The 20,099-nt window shown below is 39.6% G+C and overlaps 1 protein-coding gene across 3 annotated transcripts in view; it reads right to left on the reverse strand.

The window, feature by feature from the left end:
- Positions 1 to 219: 219 nt before the first annotated feature.
- PIR (pirin) overlaps positions 220 to 20,099 on the reverse strand; it is a 39,309-nt gene continuing 19,429 nt past the window's right edge. For all 3 annotated transcript variants that reach the window (XM_054974287.1, XM_054974289.1, XM_054974288.1), the window contains exons 6-10: positions 14,820 to 14,904; positions 11,030 to 11,074; positions 10,581 to 10,663; positions 6,082 to 6,148; positions 220 to 639 (exon numbers count right to left, since the gene is read on the reverse strand). In XM_054974287.1, coding sequence (XP_054830262.1) covers positions 527 to 639; positions 6,082 to 6,148; positions 10,581 to 10,663; positions 11,030 to 11,074; positions 14,820 to 14,904 — 393 coding nt within the window. In that variant the 3' untranslated portion in view covers positions 220 to 526. The remainder of the gene's footprint in view (positions 640 to 6,081; positions 6,149 to 10,580; positions 10,664 to 11,029; positions 11,075 to 14,819; positions 14,905 to 20,099) is intronic.

A 20,099-nucleotide genomic window follows, 5' to 3' on the forward strand; every position in this document is an offset into this window, starting at 1 on the left:
CATTTACTAAACTAATTGATGCAATGTAGGCTGCCACTGCTTTAAGGACAATTATCTAAAACATCAAATTCCCACACACAATCTTATATAGCGAACATATTACAAATGCCCTAACAACACCACTCATCTAGCAGGTCTCTGTTCTCTCTCTGTGTGTCTGTCTGTCTCTCTCTCTCACACACACACAGTATTTTCTGCATTGCAAAACACTTTTCACCATTTTTCAGAGTGATGTTAATTTATTAAAAGCCTTTTAAAAAAACAATCTGTAAATGTAAAATGAACATGAGGAGAAACAGAAATCATTTTTTCATATTATAAAGAAAGTTACATATATGCCCAGTGTTGGCAGTCGTAATAGCCTATGGCTTTATACATATTGTAGCTTTATACTTGAGGACTCCACAAACCCACGTGATTAGCTCCAGCAAAGCCAATAGTGCTGCTCATGATGCAAGGCAAGATGGCTCAAGATATACAGCTGCATATATGAAGCAGGCCCATCTCACTTCTACCACTGCCATAGTTAGTTCCCGATCTTTGATTTCCAAGTGGTTGCTCTTTCAAATCCATTTCTAGCATTTCTGAAGTCGTCAATGGCTTGCAGAATTTCCTCCTGTGTGTTCATCACAAATGGACCTAGGACAGGAAAAATAATTTTGACTCCATTCTTCAGTTTAAAATACTATTTGTTATATTATTATAGTCTTCAGGCTTTACATTCAAATCAGATCTTGTCATCTTTCTCCCCCTTCTCCTTTTGGTCTCCAAAAGTCCATTTACAAAGCTCAGCTATATTGACTGTGTTGATATCAATATCACCTTCGCATAGGGAAAGAACATTATAAAACACAAATGTTCCTTTCACCCCTCCTATACAGTAGAGGATAGTCTCAGGGGATTTCTCTATCTCTCACACACACGCACACAAAAGAGTAGTTGGAGAAGGGGGATTTTCCATGCTGTCGATAAAAATAGTGAGGACCTTCAATCGTTTGCAGAGGGAGTATGATAGCAGGAGGTAGGTGGTCAGCTCCCACCCCCACCCCCACCCCCACCCCCAATCAGTCTTTACCTGCTGTTTAAAGGACAGGAGTTCTGTGTGACCTATCTCACTGGACCTACTGCAGAGTAGATCCATTAAAACCAAACAGAAATTCTCATACAAGTTTGCATTCACATCCTCTCTACAAAGTAAAACACTTACATATGGTCTGAGGATATGATCTAAAGGCATAATTCAGCAACCCTCCTGCACAGACTTTTGACCAGACGTACTGGGAGTTGTGTGCTTGGAATTTAGTTCCAAAGTGTACATAGGCCAATTCATATTGCAGTATACATTCACTGTTTTTGTAAAATGGCCCTGGAGAATTGCTGTTTGCGTCTTTAGAGAAACTCATGTGTAGCCCCCACTGGTACATATGTGAGAAAGGACACAGTGGGGAAGGCTTCTCTCTATGCACTACATTCCCAGTCTAAACTGGGAAGCACGGAACTCTCAACAGAACACGCCTGATCCCTCACGGACTTCATAATGCATGACAACTTCAGTTATTCCTCCTCCCCTTTTCTCTTATCAAATTCTATGCTATCCAGCAGCTTCTTGCAATGCTACTGGGACACTTCTAACAACAATGGTTGTTGCCATAATGGTAATACCAACCATCCAGAACCAGGCCTGCTTCTTGCCCAAAGTATATGCTAACCTAAGCCTGCTTGGCTATGACCGAAGAAGGATCCTAGGTAACTCAGTGAGACTTAACAAAAAGTAATTCCCAGAGAGATATGCCAAGACAAGTTTTGTGGAACACATGTGCAAGTGAGATCATGCAGGCACCAAGGCCAAGCAGCTAGATGAAGGATTGTTCTCTGCATTCCATCTTGTTAAGCTTATCCCAGGTTTGGGATAACTGCTCTAATGTGCAGCATGACTCAGCTGCAGAGAGACATGACTAGGGATTGTAATCCAGGTCTGGGATTCAGAGTAAAGGCCAGATTTTAGCCAATCCAGCTAAATTCGGCTTTCCTGGATCAAATCAGAGAATCCCAGATCTGATCTGGGCACCCAGATCAAGACCCCTGGGTAAATCTAGGTTAATCCAGGAATTGCAGCTTCAGTCTCTTGGCTGGCTGTTTCCTGTGGCATCTCCCATGTTTTTCCCAGGGGGAAGGCGTGAGACAGAGACAGGAGGGAGGGAGAGTAAGGGGAGTGAGTAGCTAATCCATGCAGGAGCTCTTGTTGTCTGCCTGGCTTCTGCGAGTGACACTAGTTCACTTGGACTAAGTGGCAGCAGGTGTCCCTTGCTTCAGTTTGGTTTGGGTGAAATTCTCTGCTTTGACATGACTCTCTGGTTTGATGTTGGTCTCCTTAATTCACTTAGGTTCTGGGAATATTTCATTCCCTTGCTTCAGTTTGGTTCTTTGGGCTTTCTCTGAGTTGAGCTCACATTTAGGAGTGTGCTTTTCTGGGCAGTGGCAGCCTTGCCCCTGTGATTTTTTGTCTGAGAGCCAGCTTGGAAATGTTTCCCCCATAGGAAACAACAGAGAGTTGCTGGGGGCACCCTTGTTCAGGGACCCATGGAGCTGGAGCCTGGGGTCCAAGCTTCCTGAAACCTGAGACGTCTTTAGACAACAGTCAGGAGTAGATTACCTGCAAATTTGGTGGTGTTTTCTTAGAAAACGACTCCCCCAACCCCCTGGATAGCCTCTGGATAGGTTTCCCTATACAGAATAATGGCTGGATAAATCTAGGATTCTCTAATCTGTTGGAAATAGATCAGAGAATTTTTCCCGGAATTCAAATCCAGATTTCCTGGTTGTTGTTTTTTTAGTACACACCCCTAGCCATGACCACGTGTTCTAGAACAGCCCTGATTGGTTCCTAGAGTCTGCCCATCTTGCTGGCCAACATGGGATAAAAATGAAGTTTTGTACAGTTCTTTGTTCCTGGAAAGGGTGTCAGTCTTTGACCATCATGTTTTGTTTGGAGCTTTGACGGTGATTGCAGCATAACTTCTACAAACTAAACTTCTTGCTAATTGGCAGAGGAGCCTGTCAAGTATGCTAGGACTTTTATTTTAAGTAGCCTTTACTATTTTACGTACCCTGTCTTGCACACTTTATAAATACATTATCTTTTATGCACAATTTTAATAAAAATTATTCTTTAACCCTATGTGGGGTTTCTGTGGTTTGGATTTCAATTAGAAACCAGCATCTTGGACCACTGGCCTAGCTAACCTATAATTGTTTTGTAGAACTCAGCAGGCAAGTGGGCTACCTTGCAGAGCTGATTTCTAGGTTAACACCCAACATGGCTCGAGACATTATTTCCTTTGAGCTAAGCTACAAGAGACAAATTACATGAGGAGGTGTATGTGAGGGAGTTGCAATGTTAGCCAGGAAGCTGAGTTTTAAAAGAGATCAGAAGGCTTTTTCAATTTCCCCTCTCTGGAGAGCCAGCACTCCTCAGAGCATTTGCTAGTTTCCTCTTTGCCTCTTGAAGGCTCTGTCAGTTTTACTCCCCTTCTAGGAGGCGAAGAGGAAATAAACAACCCCTCTGAGGAGCAATCTTTGCTGGCTATGTAGAGAGGGGAAATTGACAGAGCCGTCTGATCTCTTTTAAACCTCAGCTTCCTACCTGACATTGCAACTCCCTTCACGTGAGCATCCTCATGTAATTCGTCTCTTGTAGCTTAGCTCTCAGTCTCTGAACTCAAGAGTTAACTAGAGGAAATTGGTGGCAGTTCCCTACCCTAGTGTACATGGGCTTCCTCACCCCACTCCTGTTTTAACTATGTTGAACCTGGGTTAGGGGACCCAATGGTGACACCAACCCACACTGATGCCACCTGGTATTCAGAACTGACTTGTGATGGTACCACAGCACTCCAGATTGTAAGTATGGGCTAGTGTAGCAGTCAACTGTGCACCATCCTTGGCTCAAAGGACTCAGGTATTAGGCTTTCATATATAGTAGATGCTTTTAAAGTAGGGCATTTGCCAGCCAAGGCATTTGTTTTGACTTGCCTCTTTAGTATTCTGCTTGCTTGCAGCACAGTAATTCCAATGAACACTAACATGTCTTAATGAAAGCTGGTGTGCATGTTCAGCTTTCAACTCTGAAACTCCATTTCAGCTTCCACATTCATTTTTAAAAGGTCCTGGAAAACCCAGTACAATACGATTGGAATGAATGACATTCTGGAATGTCATTCCAGAACTACAAACTGGAATAAAAATCAGTGTACATATTTATACTGCCGTTCTATAGTTTGGTATCAAATTCATACCTCAGAACCCATTTTCAAGGGAATAGAAAATATGTATCATGCTCAACTATGCAATGTTTTACTTGAGAATCACAATATTATGAGAGATCAAAATAAAACGTAAGTTGATTGGCTCCGACATAACACAAAACCACGGTTTATTTTAACTATGGTTGGTTTGTGAAACCTAGCTTAATTTCACAATTGCTCATATACTGGTTTGCCTCAACAAACACTGGTTTCATTTCCTTTCTGTTGCCCGTGGGAGCACTGCAAGACATTAAGTCATCGTGTTTGCAATCAGAGATCTCATAAAAGTAACTGAAGAAGCCAATTACATATCATGGTTTGAGACAGTCACACAAACCATAGTTAGTTTAATTGAACCATTATTTCATGCAATGTCTCAACTGAGCCAGCATGTACACTTAAGATACAACTTCTCCAACTTGACCTCCCATACACGTGTTACTAGGAAGGGCAAGAGAAGAGATGCAAAATGCACTGAAATGTGGGTTAAAATGAGGCATCTCTAACACTACTTTGCCCTTCCGTTTTAAATGTAGCAATTGTTTTTGTAATGGAGAAGGCTGTACCTTAGTGGTAGAACACGCTGTTTGTATGCTTAAGGTCCCAGGTTCATTGCTTATCATCCCTGTTTAAGGTTTTGTTGTGTGTGGCTAGGAAGTACCTAAGTGCCTTGAGAGCTCCTGCCAGTCAGAGTTGGCTGGGGCCTGATTCAGTAGAATGCAATTTTGTGCACTAAGTTGAGGAAAGTGAACCATTTGGTCTAACTAATCTGACACTCCATGTTGGAGGGTGTGTATGTAAGTGTACCATGACAACTCTCTTGAAAGAGTAAAGAGTCCAGTAGCACCTTTAAGACTAACCAACTTTATTGTAGCATAAGCTTTCGAAAACCACAGTTCTCTTCGTTAGATGCAACTCTCTTGAGCACTGAGATATTGGAATGACACTTGATAGAATACTATGTTGGAATGAAACTTGATAATACCCTCAATATCACATTTCATATTTCAATACCAAGTTTACCTCCTCACTTATTTTCAAAATGGAAGGGAGGAATGCAAAATATACTGTAATACGGTATCTACCTTGAAGAATGAAATATAAAAATGAGTGTTTATACATTTAAGACACATTTGAATCTCACCTTCAGCCTGAACACCGCTTTAGGAAAGTTGTCTGAAATATGATACTTCTTAAAAGCATGGAGTCACTAGAATGTTATTTTTGTATATGTTCATGACATAACTCTCTGTTGGAACTTCAAATACTTTCTCAAACCCTGCACGTATTTTTAAGAGCAGAAATTAAGAAACAAAACTGAATACAATATGAGATCTGAACATCTATCTATCGTATCATGCTTCATTAGTTTTATGTATCTTACATAAAAATTTGCCTGACCTGGATAGCCCAGGTGAGCCTGATCTTGTCAGATCTCAGAAGCTAAGAAGGATCAGCCTTTGTTAATAATAGGATGGGAGACCTCCAATGAAGACCAGGGCTGCAAAGGGAGGCAATGGCTAACCACCTCTGTTAGTCTCTTGCCATGAAAACCCCACTGGGATCACCATAAGTCAGCTGTGACTTGACAGCAATCTCCACACCACATAAAAACTTGTAGAACACAACACCAGAAAAGGTACTGATATTCAACAATGAATTTAGCAATGGAGGAAGAAAAAGGGAGTCCAAGATAAATGTATGGTTGACGAACATGAGATACTGTGTATCGCCCAACTTGATTAAAAAGGAAGTGATTTAAGTAACAACTGCTTACCGTGTTGTACTACAGCTTCCTTAATCGGCTCACCAGCAACTAAGACAAAATGGCTTATTGTTGGACCCTAAATCAATGAATGGAATACATCAATCATCTGTGTATATATATGTTTTTTTTTACATCAAATTTTCTATATGATACAGATTTTTCATACTTCATTATTAAGACTCATTTGAGAGGAAAAAACATGTGCCTTTTTTAATTGTTAGAGTTAAGGATAGACTAATCACCTTAGCTTTCCCAAGAAAACCAGAAAGGAAAGATTAGAAATAAAATTGTAGTGTTTCAAAAAAGACATTCTCAAAGGCTTTATTTTGCCAACTATTAATCACAGGAGCAAGCCCACTAATGTCAGTGATCCGAGTATCTATTTGCTCATGGCTTTTACTTTATTTTAGCCAGACTTCAGGCTAAGTCAATAAAATATGAGCTCTACGTTGTGTTAATCTAAATAATATGACTTTCGCTACTTTAAAATCTTCAAGCTCTCAAGTTGTGGTCCAGAAATCTAAACAGCAAATTAATTTCAAGCTAAAATTACTAAGTATGTATTAGGTTATCCAATGACATATGGTAAATTAACACACTAATTTTCACAGAGTTATAATACAATATACACATTTTGCTTACATGATGAAAGATATCTGGTTTCTTACAGTGATCAAAATTAGATATTATAGGGTTGCCAGTCTCCAGGTGATGGCTGGAGATCAAGAATTACAAATGATCTCCAGCCACAGAGACTAGCTCCCTTCAAGAAAATAACTGCTTTAGAAGGTGAACTCTATGGCATTATTTGCTGCTGAGGCCCCTCCTCTCCCCAAACTCTACCCTCTCCAGGCTCTACCCGCCCAAATCTCCAAGAATTTCACAACCTTGAGCTGGCAACCCTATATGTGATACAGTAATTAAATTCTGAGTTTTGTCAATTTAAAAGATGCTAACAGTATTTTTATTTTATTTTTATTTATTTTTTATTTTATTCGATTTGTATTCCGCACTCCCCGCACCAGCAGGCTCAGGAGAGATTTAATTTTTAAGAGTTATTTCATAATTCTACTTTTACAGGGGATTGAATTACTAATTACAGTAACAGTTCCCAAAACTACTTTTGTAGAGGTGACACAATTGTACGAGAGAATCAGCAAAGGGAGAAAAGGGGATGGTTTAAGCCTTCCCAAATACATTTTTCCTCAGTAACCCACTTCCCTCAAGGCCATTTTTCCCCAGCCAGACTGAAAAATAAGTGAGGGAATTTTCAGGGGGAAATTTGGGAGCACGGGAAGGATTAAGCAACCCTTTTCATCTGCCAGATCCCCTTTGCAAATTTCTGCACCTGCCTAGTTCCCTAGCATTATAAGGCAAACACAAAGATGGGCATAACATGGGGCTCCACCCTCAGTAGTTACAGTAACCAGAAACAGCACTTTTGTGAATCTATGCCTGAGACAGGATCCAGATTTAAATACAATATTTTGGACCATATGAAAGTTGCTGTCAAATATACAACTATACATTAAAAATATGAACCAGCGGGGGAAATTGTGTATGTTTCACTCAATGACAGCTAGTAGCAAAATATAAATATGGAATGCAATTTGTTCATATTTTCTACATTGGTTTTCATAGAACTACAGAGTTGACTCATACTGCACAAAATCATTATCTTATACACATGGGGGGCATCGTGTCTCCAACCAACATATACAATGTACACTGTGACATTAATAACTGAATAAATTGACATACATTTCACATGAGCTTTACCCCTCAAACAAAGAAACAAACGTGTTTAGAGTGGGGTGAGGAACTGAACAAAGACAGACAGCATCAATTAGGCATACATGTAGATGCATGTATTATCCACGTGATGTGTGTTATGTGCCCACTGCCCCATAATGTGTAGAGAATTACTATTTGGTAGAATGTATGAACCAGTCTTCAGAGTTGAGAACGCTCAAAGTATCATGTACAGCAACGAGAGTCACTTAGCAGCTCAGAAGCCACATGTAGCTCTTTGGCATTCCTCTTGTGCCTCTTCTGAGTACTCTTCTGAACACTACACCTTCCCCAGTAAGGCCATTGCATGGAAGGCCTTGTGGCTGATAGGTGCTTTCCACCTTGGCAACAGCTGCCACCAGAAGAAAAAGTAAGCGGAAAGCCTACGTGAGGTGCAGACCTTATACCAGGGGTGGAAGAAGCTACGGCTCTTTTCAGTGAAGATGGTAAAATGAGCCAGATGTGTGATACCAGAAAGAGAAGTCGTCCCTGGCATAACTGTCAGAATGATGGGCCTTTATTATGTGGGGTTCACAAGAAGAATTCACTGGAGAATTTCTTCTGTTCTCCTGAAGACATGAAGGGCCTCTTACAGGCCACAGAGAAATCCAGTTCAGGACTTATGGCATGGGCTTAAGGACAACAAAGTGGGGTTGGCTCATCAGCAAAGGCTCACCACCACCAAAAGTTCTGGCTCACCACCACCAAAAGTTCTGGCTGTACTGAAAAAGCACAGCTAGATATTTAATAAGGAAAAAATTGCAACACAGTGTGATCTATTGCTGTGTTAGGGGCACACGTTGCTTAGTATTGCACAACTGTCTTGGGACATAAGGGTGTAACCCATACTAGAAAATAAACACAACTTTTGGATTATATTAGATACACTTTTCAAGGAAACGACAAGAACATGATTTTTTTTAACTTCACATGCATCTCAATGTGATTTCCCCCTTTTGCACTGAAGCACTCTTGCATAGCTAGAACGTACCATATTTTCTAGCCATCAAATCTTTACGATGAAAAAGAAAAAGGAGATTCAAATGAAACATAGAAGAAGCCAACATTGATCACACAATGTAGCAAAAATAGTAAAAATAATTTGGAAAAACTGGGGGCCTATTACAAATGGGAGTACAAGAGGCTGCCACAGGCATATGTCTCAAACATTTGCACATCACAACATTTCATGTTTTTTGTCCAAAACACCACTATTCAGTTTCTGTTTGCTCTGGTAAAGGACTTTGGTATATGTCTCAATGCGATTTGGAGACTACCTAAGAAACACACAACCCATCACCGTTTTAGAATCATTATGGAAAATGTGAAATGAGTAAGAATAAACAAAGCCTATGAAATGGTAAAGCTACGTACTTTACCATAGTTCAATAGGAGTCCAAAGCCTATGAAATGGTAAAGCTACGTACTTTACCATAGTTCAATAGGAGTCCATGACCTACTGAAGAGGAAGAGCTTCCAAAAAATACACCCAAGCAGTTTAATATCACCCATAAAACAGCAAAAGAAGGATTTAGATGGGAAGAGAAACATTCAGTTGCAGTTCTTCCTTTTATTTGCTTTTAGTTTCCTGTCATAGACTAGAGTTAGATGTAGGTGGAATGAAAATTGGTGGAAGGAACATCAACAATATGCTGATGACACCACATTACAGGCACAAAACAGTGACGATTGAAACATCTACTGATGAAGGTTAAGGAAGAAAGTGCCAAAGCAGGATTACAGCTGAATATCAAGAAGACAAAAGTAGTATCTACAGAAGAATCACACAATTTTAAGGTTGACGATGAAGAACTTGAAATTGTTAAAGATCTTCTATTCTTTGGCTCAATCATCAACCAAGAGGGAGACTGCGACCAAGTTATCAGAAGGAGACCAAGACTTGGAAAGGCAGCCGTGAAGGAACTAAAACAGATTCTGAAGGATAAGGATGTCTCTTTGGGGACCAAGATCAAGTTAATTCACACTATGGTATTCTCCATTACTATTTATGGTTGCAAAAGTTGGACAATGAAGAAAAATGAAAGGAAGCAAGCTGATTCATTTGAAATGTGGTGCTGGAGGAGAGTTTTACAGATACCATGGATGGCAAAAAAGACAAATATGCAGGTTCTAGTTCACATCAGGCCTGAATTCTCCCTAGAATCTAAAATGATATAACCGACACTATTGTACTTCAGTAACATTATGGGAAGACAAGACTCATTGGAAAATACAATTATGCTAGAAAAGGTGGAAGGCAGCAGGAAAAGAGGAAGACTCAATAAAGAAAGCCATAGCCTCCAGGTTGCAAGATCTAAGACAGGCTGCTAATGGTAGGACATTTTTGAGGGCATCAGTTCATGAGGTCGGAAGTGACTTGATGATACATAGCGCATATGCACGCGCGTACGTACGTGGCTCTTTATATTTGGTTTAGTAGTCTTAACACCAGGCTGGAATATTGGGGATAGATTTGGGGGTAGATCTTGGGAAAGGCAGAGATTGGGGAGGGGAGGAACCTTAGCAGGCAAAATCTCATATAGACTGCGCCCTCCAAAGACGTTTCTCTAGAGAAACTGATCTGTCATTGGAAGATCAGTTGTAATTCCAAATCTTCAGGCCCAAGCTGGAGACTGGCAACCTTAATTTTGATGCATTTCTGTCTATGAATATAGGTTAAATGCTACAAAGTCAACAAATGGATCAGTTGCAAATACCTTGTTTTCCACTTGCACACAGTCACCATCATCCAAAACAGCAGTGTGATGGGCTTCTACTTTTTGTTGATCATTACCAGGACCTTTGAAAATAACATATTTTAAATGTGTTAATAATCCCAGATAGTTAGTAGATCATTCTAAGATGTTTCTGTAACATATATATTTAATATCCAGTCTGTAAATTTGTCACACAATAATTTCACATGCATCACAAAGCAGAATTTTAAATATCTAAGGTATATTTATGGAGTTACTAATAATGCAATGATCATTTTACATAGAAAACAAATACACTTTAAAGTCATTGCTCGTTATAAGTTTTAAAAAGTATGAATTCTATTTTTATGAAAGCAAACAGAAAAATGTATACTTGCTTTTGGAAAAAAAACAGGTTTATAGACAGAATAAATTCTCTAAACTACTATGAGGATTCAACAAAAACTTACCAATGTATACATTACCAGAGAGAGTGTAAATAAATGCAGTCCAGCCTAAAATACGAGAAAATAAGTAGGATTTGGTTCACAGCATCCAATATTTGACTACATCAAACTATACATGTAAACCTACTGATATCACAAGTCAATCACAAAGCAGTATTTTGTGACCCAGAATGTCTCTGAGTTGGTCAGCACAGATCACAATTTAAATCCCAGCTTCCATAGATCTTCTAGCTGTGGTTAAAGGTCTGGTCACATGTGCACTAACCTCATGTGTGGTTTTAGGAAAGTAAACCACTCCTTTCAGCCCCAGCTCCTTAGCTGTATTGTGAGAATAATAACACTGACTTTGTTCACCACTCTGAGTGTGGCACTAATTTGCCCAGAAGGGCAGTGTATAAGCACAGTGTTGTTAACAACAACAACAAACTTCAATAGTTTGAAGACATTCATCAAGGTCACTTAGAACCTATATACTATGAGCAGAACTACAAGTGACAAAAGGCACAGATTGGACACTTGTCAGCTTCCCTCAAGTTTTGATGGGAAATGTAGGCAGCTTGGCGGAATGTTGGACAAGTGACAGTTGAAAAGTCCATTGGACAGCAGTCAGAGAGCCAAGCTGCAAGACTAGGATGCCTATATTTCCCATCAAAACTTGAGGGAAGCTGACAAGTGTCCAACCTGTGCCTTTTGTCACTTGTAGTTTTGCTCTATGTCTAGCTAGCACTTCCATTTGCAAGCCAAAGCGGGCACATTCCATTTCATATTTGGTAGCTGATGAAGTCTTCCTGTACTCTGATCCTAAACATGTTCACTTGGAAGTTCCTCTAAATTTAAATGTCAATTATTTGCCAATACATTTTTGGAGGCTGCAACCTCCAAAATGGTCACACAGATTCTGCTTTGCCAGATAGCACTACCAAGTTCACACTTTGATAGATCTCAGAGGGGTAGCCATGTTAATGCAGCCAAAACAACAGAGTCTTAAAGACACCTTAAAGACAAATTAATCTAAAAGCCTTTAGGAAGTCTCAGCACTCTTAATTATTTTGTCTTGATATATTGATTTCCATGGATGAAAAATACCACACAGAAACTCTGTAGGTGTCATCTACTTGTTAAAACAGTTTTTTAAAAATTATCTTCTAAAACAAGTCTACCTCAGAAACAACCACACGGATTTCAGAAACAGTAATTTTCCTTTCAAGGCTACAGCCTCTTCACTCTCTGGGCACCGATCCCAGAATAAGCAGATAGCCCTGTCATTTTGACAAGAAAATCCTGATAGGTAAAGCTCCTGAAGCAAGACCACCATCTTTCTCCATAAATAGACACATATACTATAGGAAGACATCTTAAAACAAACCAGCTGCCAAACAGCAGTCATAAAAAGGGTCAGAGCTGACTGTGACATACAGACAGATTATAAATGCACTATAGTGTTGATGCCCATTGAGGGCTCATGAAATTGTTCTGCACTGCCAGGTTAAATTCCAAATCTGTAAATGATCTCACTGGACCCAAAAAGAAGATAGTCCTGTGAATCTGACAGGAAAATTCTTATGAGGAAGTTTATTGATGTAAGACCACTATCTTTCTCAACAGATTGTTTTTGTGGTACAATCAGCAGAGTGTCAAAGAGTAAATTGGGAGACCTTTATAGTCTAGCTTCTTTTTCGTTTCTGCTTTTACAAATAAAAAGATATAAGAGATATGCTGTTTAGGTGTACAAATTAAGATTGCCAGGTCCCCCTGGCAACTGGTGGGGGAGGGGGGCAGTGGGGGCACCAGTTTCACTAAGTTTTGAGACAGCTCCTAAAGAATGAGCTCCTTTACAATGGCATTGCTTCCAGGTCACACCGGAAGTGATGCCATCAGCAGGTGCCATGAGTGTGTTCATGCCCATTTCCCCAGCTTGCCTCCCAGCCGTCACCAATGGTAGGAAATCTCCAGGCAGCCTGCCTCCTCCCACTGATTTCCAGCAATTGGCAAGCAAAGGCTACTGAGGGGACATTGCTAACCACTGCTGGGAACTTGGCTAGTACAGATGCATGCATAGAATTGTGCAAATCTGAGAGGAATAGTTGAGAGGAGGATTGTAGGGGGTCAGCCTCCAAAATGAAGGCCATATAGACATTGCTTTGCCTGACAGCACCTCCAACTTCATATTTTGATAAACCTCAGAGGGTAGTCATCTCAGTGGAGGATAGCTGGAAGTCAGCACCAGAAAGAGGATCACAATACAAGACTTTCATCTAGAACAGGGGTTCCCAACATGGTGTCTGTGGGTGAAATTGCATCCAACTCTTTTCCTGGAGTCCAACAAGTGTCTCTGGAAAGTTGGCAGGGCCAAATGGGGCTTTTACCCAGCTGGGCTTCTGACTGGAGACCTGATTGGCTGTGTAGATTTTTTTTAAATGTGGGTTTTGCAGCAATTTCAACCCCAGCACAAAGATCTTCACTATGTGACTGGCAGGTAAGCTGTGTGTATGGAAAAAAAGAGGCATTTTAAAAGAGCTTCTGCCTGAAATGTTGAAGAGTTACTATCAGAATCATGCATAATATCACTCCCTGACATTCTGTGGTTGGCTCTGCCTCCTACAGCAGCCATTCTATGGTTGCACCAACCACACTGTTTCAAAATTAGACTGGTGCCAATCAAAATGCACCCCCTCCAAGTGCTGTTGATTCTGCAAGGAAAATATTCATATTGATCATTGCTCTCCTATGTAATTTGACCATCTCTCCACAGAAGGCCAGCTGGCACCTGTGCTGGCAGGCCACTTCCCTGGCCTAGTGGCAGCACCGCACAACAACAGGAGGCTGGGCTCTGGGCTGGGCAACCAATAGGGAAGGGCCAGCCCAGGTGTCCAGTATTGGGGAATGTTTTCCAGGATAATCCCCCAATATATCGGACTGTCCTGCCCAAACCGGACACCTGGCAACCCTCTCAGTAGTTCTATATGCTTCCCACTGGACTATAATCCCACCAGTGATTCAACAAGTTCCTGTGGGTGATCATGCAGGATGAACTGACTATCTGATTTGAGCCTAGATACTGTATGTTTTGCTGTACATACCTACTAGCAGGGTTAGTCCAAGAATATTTGGGGTAAAACTTTTTAAAAAACGGAACAGCAACAGTTGTATTGCTATCAAGTATAACAGTGGTATGTGTGGTTTAGGTACAAAAAAATTTCTCTTAGACCTCTAATAAGAAAACTGTGAAAATGCTAAAATTCGAGTGAGTCATATTCAGGCTGAAGCAGAAAAGTTTCCATACTGACTGTATAAATTACCATATGAGAAATACGTGAAACTTATAGTTATAACCATTGCCCTGGACCTTTCACAAAATCTGGTCTCAAACTGTAGTATAGGTTTCCCTTCCAGCAGTGTTCACCACCATACTACTTATAAAAATTGTCCAAAGACAAGTGCAAATCTACTATGAACTACTGCACCACAATTTCTTTTTGTTCCTAGTGACTTGTGATATAAATGCTTACAAGACAGAACAAATTAATTTAAGTTCATAGAAGGAATTTAGGATTTCATTTCACTCATGTTTTGGAAGTTGAGATATGACAACAGTTACATGGGACAGAAACTCTTGTCAGTTTGAAGTACATAATTTTCTTTTATACACTTGTGGGAAAATCACTGCAACCTATAATATGAGAAGCATTCCCCACATGAACAATTCATCCGATGGCAATATACCATCAATGAGATTCAGATCCAGAAACTGCTTCAAATTCCTTATTGACTAGATGAAGGAGAAGTTTCCTACCTTTGGGAATTGCCTGTGTGTGCTTTGTTCCTTTGTCTAACTTGAAATCCAGATACAGTGTTGGAGTGCGAGTATACACCTTAGACTGAAGAGACAATAGCAAGAAAACCACAATTAAATTTACAAAGAAGTATATTCTCTGGCACTACACATCCCATCACAGCAAATAGGGATTTCACTAACAGTGCATTCTGATGATACGTTACATTTTTAATGAGCAGTAATCTTACCACCCTGCTTGCAGAGATGTTTATTATGAAAGGTTAAAATATATACTAAACAAACTCTTATGATCTATCTCAGCAAAACAGTGTTCAAAATAACATTTTGCAGTCTCTTTCAACCAAACCACAATTACTACAAATATTCTAAAAAGTTTCACAGAGTCAAAACAATAAACCAAGAGAATGGAGAATATTTATTTCCAAGATCTGGCAGAAGGAAAAACAGGGGGGAGGGGTTATGATGAAGGCCAATTCGGCTTTGAATGAAAGGGCTTTCAGATGACAGCAGCAGAACTTGGGCTCGGTTCTTATATTTCTTAGCATAGAGGAGCCACATTATGACACAAAGGGGGCTGGGTATACCACACCAACACCCCACCACATGGAGGGCCCCGTTCCCAAATTTCTCTTCTTCAACAATGACAGGAGAAGGGAGATGGAGGAAAATGGTATGAACAAGATCTCCAAGTAATCAAACATCTATAGCAGCAAGCTCACCTGTTATTTCTGTCACATAGCTATATTGACAAGAGAATTTTGCATGTATGAGCAGGGTGTGGTTTGAACCTAAAGAATTTTTGTCCGATGACTTAACTAGAAAGTTAAATAGCTAAGTATTATCTCATGAAAAAATGCTAACGCAAATGAATCCAGAAGGGAACCATGACTGATACAGATAAAATTTGAGTACAAATGCCTTAAATGCCAATAAATTTTTTCAGGATAGAAAATCCTTTGTGAGTCAAAGTCAGATATAAATAGAATGAAGATCTATCAGTCCTTATATCCAAGGGAGGTGTGTAACAAAGGGCTAGTTGAAGACAAGATGCAGAAGTACAATGAAAAATGTAATTCGCTTGATCAGAGCAAGGAGATACGCACTGAGGAGGGAAATATAGAAAATTAGCATCAAGAATGAGATAAGAACCCGATGTTCCCATACAGTCCTGGCGGGTGAATTTTCCTGAAGTTGTTAATGAATTCTAATTCAGCAAACTAACATTGTAATCTCTCTGGAACTGCCTACTGGGCCTTTGAATGGGTTTATAATTGAACATGGATGAAGCACATATAGACAGAAGTAGGTTTAAGGAAAACAGTATTGAAATGGCTTAAATCATTGCGTACAAAAGGCTGTAGCTGCAAATATGAAAACAGCCAAATGAGATTTGTCCTGTGTTACACCATAGGGCTCTATGTTAATCCCAATGCTTTTCTAATATCTACTAAATATTTAGTATCTACTAAACTTTGGAGAAGAGGAGGGAGAGACTGACTGTAACGTTGGACTAGGATGTCATCAGTATGCAGATAGCTCAGTAGCCGCTAGAGTTGGCCATCACTGTCTTTTGCCAGTATCCCCCTGAAATTCTGTTGAACCAGGAACTACTGGATACTGCTATGCAGAACCTGCTGAAAATGCATAGGCAAAATGCTCAGGGGTGCTTAACAGAACGGCGGCTGCTGTTGTTTTTGCTCCATCTCCGTCCTTGGCCAGTGCCTGAAAGGGAACAAATTTACAACATGGGAGTGATCCCTATCAGTAAGGCTACAGTGTACAGAGCTCCCTGCTTTGAATGGAGTAATGTTACCCATGCTTGAATCAAGGGTATGGAAGCAATGGTGGATGCAGCCCTCTTCATGGTCAAATGGGTTAATACAGTGGCCAAAAGCTCATTTTACCATCTGCCTATGGCATGAGAATTATCCTTGTATTTAACTCTGCTGACTTGGCCATGCTGTAGTAACCTCACAGCTGGACTACTGTAACACATTCTATGCAGCTGGTTTTGAAGATGACTCAAAATATGCAGTTAGTGCAGAATATGGAAGCTCATTTATTAGCAGGAGCTAGCTGTAATGTTCCTATTACACTTATTTTAAAAGCACTGCATTAGCTACTTCCTTGTATCTTGGCCCAATTCAAGATGCTGGCCATTTAATGCATAGGCCGTATCTACATACCCACCTCTCCCAAAATACTCCTATATGACAGCTCTGTTCTTCAGATCAAGCTTTGCCTGCCAATATGGATGCAGAAACACCTATCTGACAAGACAATAACCTTTAAAGCACCTCGATTTCATGTAATGACCTTTGCTCTTTGCTGTTATACTCATGTCACTTTACAACAGAATCATTCAGAAAAGCCTTTCAGATTAGCAGCTGTACTGATGACTAAATTAGGTGCATTTTGTTATCTATAGTTGCATAAAGCAGTTTTAGCATTGCATTTCTTGATTTTAGAGTTGCCAGGTCCCTTTACCCCCCACCTCACCAACGGGAAGCATGGGAACCTGGTATTCACCTTTTAGAAGACCTTTGCATGTGTGGGGCCCAAATCAGCCTCAAGTGAAGCGCGGAAGCATTCCTATAGCCAGCACAATGACATCATTCCAGGAAGTGACATCACTGCACCCCACTGGAAGCACACACATTGCGGGCTTGCCTGGGGGTATTCTTCCTCCCGGGGCCCATTCCTTGCACCTTTCCCTACTGCTGGCCAGGAGAGTGATAGAGGAGGCAGAGGGTGGGAGCAAGGGATCGCCTTCCTCCACCAGGGGACTAGCAGCTCTTGCTGATTTTAATTTTTTATATTCTGAATATATTTTAATTGACATCCATTAAGCAGAAAAGCAGGTCAAAATGCCTTAAATAAATTCTCTCAATGAAACACAAGTGTCCACACATTCTTTATCTCTTTACACACATACATACACTTCACTTTTTTTTTTTACCTGCAGAACAATATACTAAGCAAAGCATTTTAATATCTGTTGTGGAAATACCACCAGAATATCAATGTCAGCACTTCAGTCATACATAGGCCGTCGTCACACGGGCATTTACAGCATATAGCGTCCTACCTGTTATCGGCACAGTAACGTTTCTTTGGGTCACCTAACGGCTCTTCGCGCCACCAGTTGTCCACACTGAAGCACTCTGTTCTGTTCTCTCTAACCGCGCAGAAGCAGCTCCCCCCCCCTTTTTTCTTATTCGGGCGTTTAATTCCGCTATAACGGAATAACAGCATATAAACATTCCGTTAGAGCAAAACATTACGACCCTTTTGTTTTTCCAACTTTGAAATTATATAAATAGCCCTTTGCCCGCAGAAAACTCCCTGTCTGACGTGATCCCCATCGCTGAAGATTCTGCCATGGCAATTGAGTCATTTTTACTTCAGCAGAAAGTTTGCATTTTGTTATGTTGTTATGGCGTTATAAGGACATAATAAAATAAAAAAGGGGAGTCGCAGGAAGAAATGGATTCTGGGACTGAAGGGAGGGCACAGGACGTTGCAAGGCGAAATACATCGATGTGAGGCATTCACACTGAGGCACAAAATAGCGCGACTATCAAGCACAAAGCAGAAGAGAGAAAATCGCTAGTGTTGGAATAAGGTGGGTGTTTGCCAGGAAATAGCGCCATTTTAGCGCTAAATAAAAGCCCGTGTGACGACGGCCATAGGAAAGGCTGGTAAAAATAAATTGCCTCTTAAATAGATTTATTGGCAAAATGAGCATCACAACAAAAAAGTTAATTAAAAAAGAGGTTTCTTTTCTGTTTTTTGTCATTGCCAGCGCTTAGGTAACCTAATCCCTAAAAACCACACAGACTTCATTAGCCTCAGCAGGGAAGCCAGGGATTAATTTAGCTAAGAATAACCTCTCACCCTCAGAGGTGGTCGCTTCAGGAGAGAGAACTGTAATTCATTCACAACCTCAATGCAACGTGAGTGATTTTGGCGGCATGAAAACTGAACACAACATCAAACCTAGAAAAGTTTGCAATGATGGAATACGTGGCAATGGCAGAATTAACAAATAATCTAAATATAAGATAGAATAAAGAATTTGAAAAAAATGGGAACATTACTTTGTCTATTACAGATAAAGATGAGAAATAAAAGATATGAACTAACACTGTAAATTTGGACATGAGCCTTGACTAACAGAGGTTATATAAATGTTTATTTCAAGTTTCATATTTTCTGAAATAGAAACATATATTAATTAATCTGACTGATAATTAGCATAATTTGGTATATTAGGGTATAATATAGGTAATATTAAAAATGGTTAGATTATAATATGTTTTATATAATTAATTTGGAGGTAGAAAAGTATAACAATGAATATTGTTAAATACTTTAAAATACAATACTATATCTTTAATATTTACTAGCGAGATATAATAAAAGAGAGAGGAAATGTTTCCAAGAATGGTTGTAATAAACCTGCACATGATATTTATATGCTATATGGTTATTGTACTCTAGAAAATCTTTGTAATGGTACCTTGATTTTCCTTTAGTGTATTCCTGTTCCTTTTTTGTTTTGTATCCCTTTTATTGTTTAGAAAATAAAAATACATTTATTAAAAAAATAAAAACAAAGAAGCATATGCATAACATTCTTTACTCTTCATTTATCTTTCCATCAATCATTTCCATTTAACTTATACTAATATGTTGGGCTTCTGATCAACAATTGCCTTCTCACATGCCAAATCTTCCTGCACAATCATCACTTCCACACAGGAAACTGAACTAGTGTTGAATAGTTTACAAGTGCTGGCTAAGTTCATATTATCTTATGTGCAGCTATGACTTAATACATCAGATTAAAATTACATTGATGAAACAAATATTGCTTCAGTAATTTTTTGTTTCCAGTTATTCTATAGTGTTTCCTAAAAGTATACCATCCACCTATATTAAATCATAAATTGTACAACCCAAATCCATTTTGGTTTTCATATTAGAAAGATTACCTATTCCAAGAGGAACAAAACAAACTAAAATGGCAGTTACTTCTCAGTATGAAATATCAAGTTGTGCTTCAACCAATACACAAATTATAATGAACCACAAGTGTAAATCCACTGTGATGAATGAAAACTGTGCCCTCTGAAAAGAGAACATTAAATCACAAATGCATTTAAAAGAGTACTGCAAAGTATTTACGGAAATATTTGAAGCCATATGTTGAAAAAATTTATGACTGCTACGGTATGTACACCCTGCATTGTCTCATCTTACCTGTGTTATTTT

The sequence above is a fragment of the Eublepharis macularius genome, chromosome 3 (assembly GCF_028583425.1).
Source record: "Eublepharis macularius isolate TG4126 chromosome 3, MPM_Emac_v1.0, whole genome shotgun sequence".
NCBI lineage: Eukaryota > Metazoa > Chordata > Lepidosauria > Squamata > Eublepharidae > Eublepharis > Eublepharis macularius.